The sequence below is a fragment of the Halyomorpha halys genome, unplaced genomic scaffold, assembly GCF_000696795.3.
Source record: "Halyomorpha halys isolate HHAL.00 unplaced genomic scaffold, Hhal_1.1 Scaffold763.1, whole genome shotgun sequence".
In the NCBI taxonomy this organism is placed as follows: domain Eukaryota; kingdom Metazoa; phylum Arthropoda; class Insecta; order Hemiptera; family Pentatomidae; genus Halyomorpha; species Halyomorpha halys.
This window is the reverse complement of record NW_027105865.1, coordinates 210,132-211,640: the sequence shown is the minus strand read 5'-3', so window position 1 is coordinate 211,640 and position 1,509 is coordinate 210,132. Positions and strand designations below refer to the sequence as shown.

General features: G+C 30.9%; 1 protein-coding gene across 4 annotated transcripts in view; it reads left to right on the top strand.

Annotated features, from left to right (window-relative positions):
* The window catches only part of LOC106685975 (uncharacterized), an 11,278-nt gene extending 10,072 nt beyond the window's left edge, over window positions 1-1,206 (top strand). For all 4 annotated transcript variants that reach the window (XM_014429030.2, XM_014429031.2, XM_014429033.2 and 1 more), the window contains one exon: window positions 316-1,206. In XM_014429030.2, coding sequence (XP_014284516.1) covers window positions 316-1,046 — 731 coding nt within the window. In that variant the 3' untranslated portion in view covers window positions 1,047-1,206. The remainder of the gene's footprint in view (window positions 1-315) is intronic.
* The last annotated feature ends 303 nt before the right edge of the window (window positions 1,207-1,509 follow it).

Below are 1,509 nucleotides of genomic sequence, written 5' to 3'. Positions count from 1 at the left end.
ATATTATTATTATTTATTCTGTAATATTACATTTGGCTTTTGGCATTTAGTGTAAATTTATTTTTCCTCCGCTTTGGATTTCTTGTCGGATTTAGCTGTTGTGTGCTTGTCAGTAATGTTTGTACCAGTTGAGGTGTACAGCGAGTGGGTCGTGAAAAGTTTTGTTCTTGTTTTTTATTATATCAGTCACAAATAATATGTCCAGGTCCTTGTTTTATGATTTGTAATATAACTTTTTGTTTGTATTAACAGCTCTTGAAATCGATTTGTTTTATTAATTTATTTTGTCACTAACCTAATATTAATTATTCTTAGATACACCTAACAAAAAGAAGAGGAAGAAGAACAAAAAGAAAATTCAAAACATAAAAGTAACGCACTTTGTTAAACAGTCTGAAGTAGTGAATCCTGTCAACCTGCAGCCAGAAAGAAAATTAGCGAAAACTCCACCGAATTACCACAAGGCATCTCTAGTTCAGAGAACAGTTAGTGACATACAAAATAATAATTTTGTTAGTCACATTGATTATGGCGATAATAATTTACCTTCTCATAGCAATTTTATTGGTCAGAATATCCAGATCACAAGGCATTGGAATAATGACAATGCAAGTGATCTCGTAAATACCGAGAAGGATTTCCGCCTCATCGGGTTCGATGATTTCAACAAAAGCATTGACTTACGTGATGCTTTAGACAATCTTCCTGTTTACAGACAGACCATCAATATGAGATATGCCCCTCATCCTCCTAATATTAATAGATATAATGATGCCCCCGATCCTTGCTATTCTGGATATAATGACTGCAATCGAGCTTATCATCCTGTTCAGTTGCCAACTGTACCAAAGTTTTCTAGTCACTTCCAACATAATCTCATGAATAATCCTGTTTATGAATATTACGATAGATTTTCTAGTCATGGTTACCATCCTTATAAATTCTATCATGATAATGAGATGGCATGGAGAAGTGCTGGTCCCTATCAAAATAATAACCCTGGTCCTATGCGGCAAAGGAAACCTAAATATAACTATCGCAGATAATCTTTTACTGATTTCTGAAGAAAACTGGCGATGCCTTGTGAATTATCTTTCTTTTTGGTATTGTCGGTATTTTAGCATTGATCTATGATGTGTACATTGTAAATTAATTTTTTGTGTATATAGGTTGTAGGTATTATAAATAGATAGTTATTCAAGACAGCTCAATGTCTTCTATATATATATATATATTTTTTTTTTTGTCTAATAACAACAGTTTCTTAGTTTCCTTTTTTGAGTAATTACATTAATTTAGTTTTTTTTTTCCCTAATTATATAACGCACATTTATTAGTGTTTGTAGTATCAAATTTGTTCGTTATTAGTAGACCTCAAAAACTATTTTATCACTGTTGTTCCATAAATACTTGGTATAAGAAAAGTTTTAGAGTTAGTAATAAATCATCAAAGAAAGTTAATTTTTAATTCTTTGTTAAAGGTATTGATGTGTAGTTATAAATAAACTT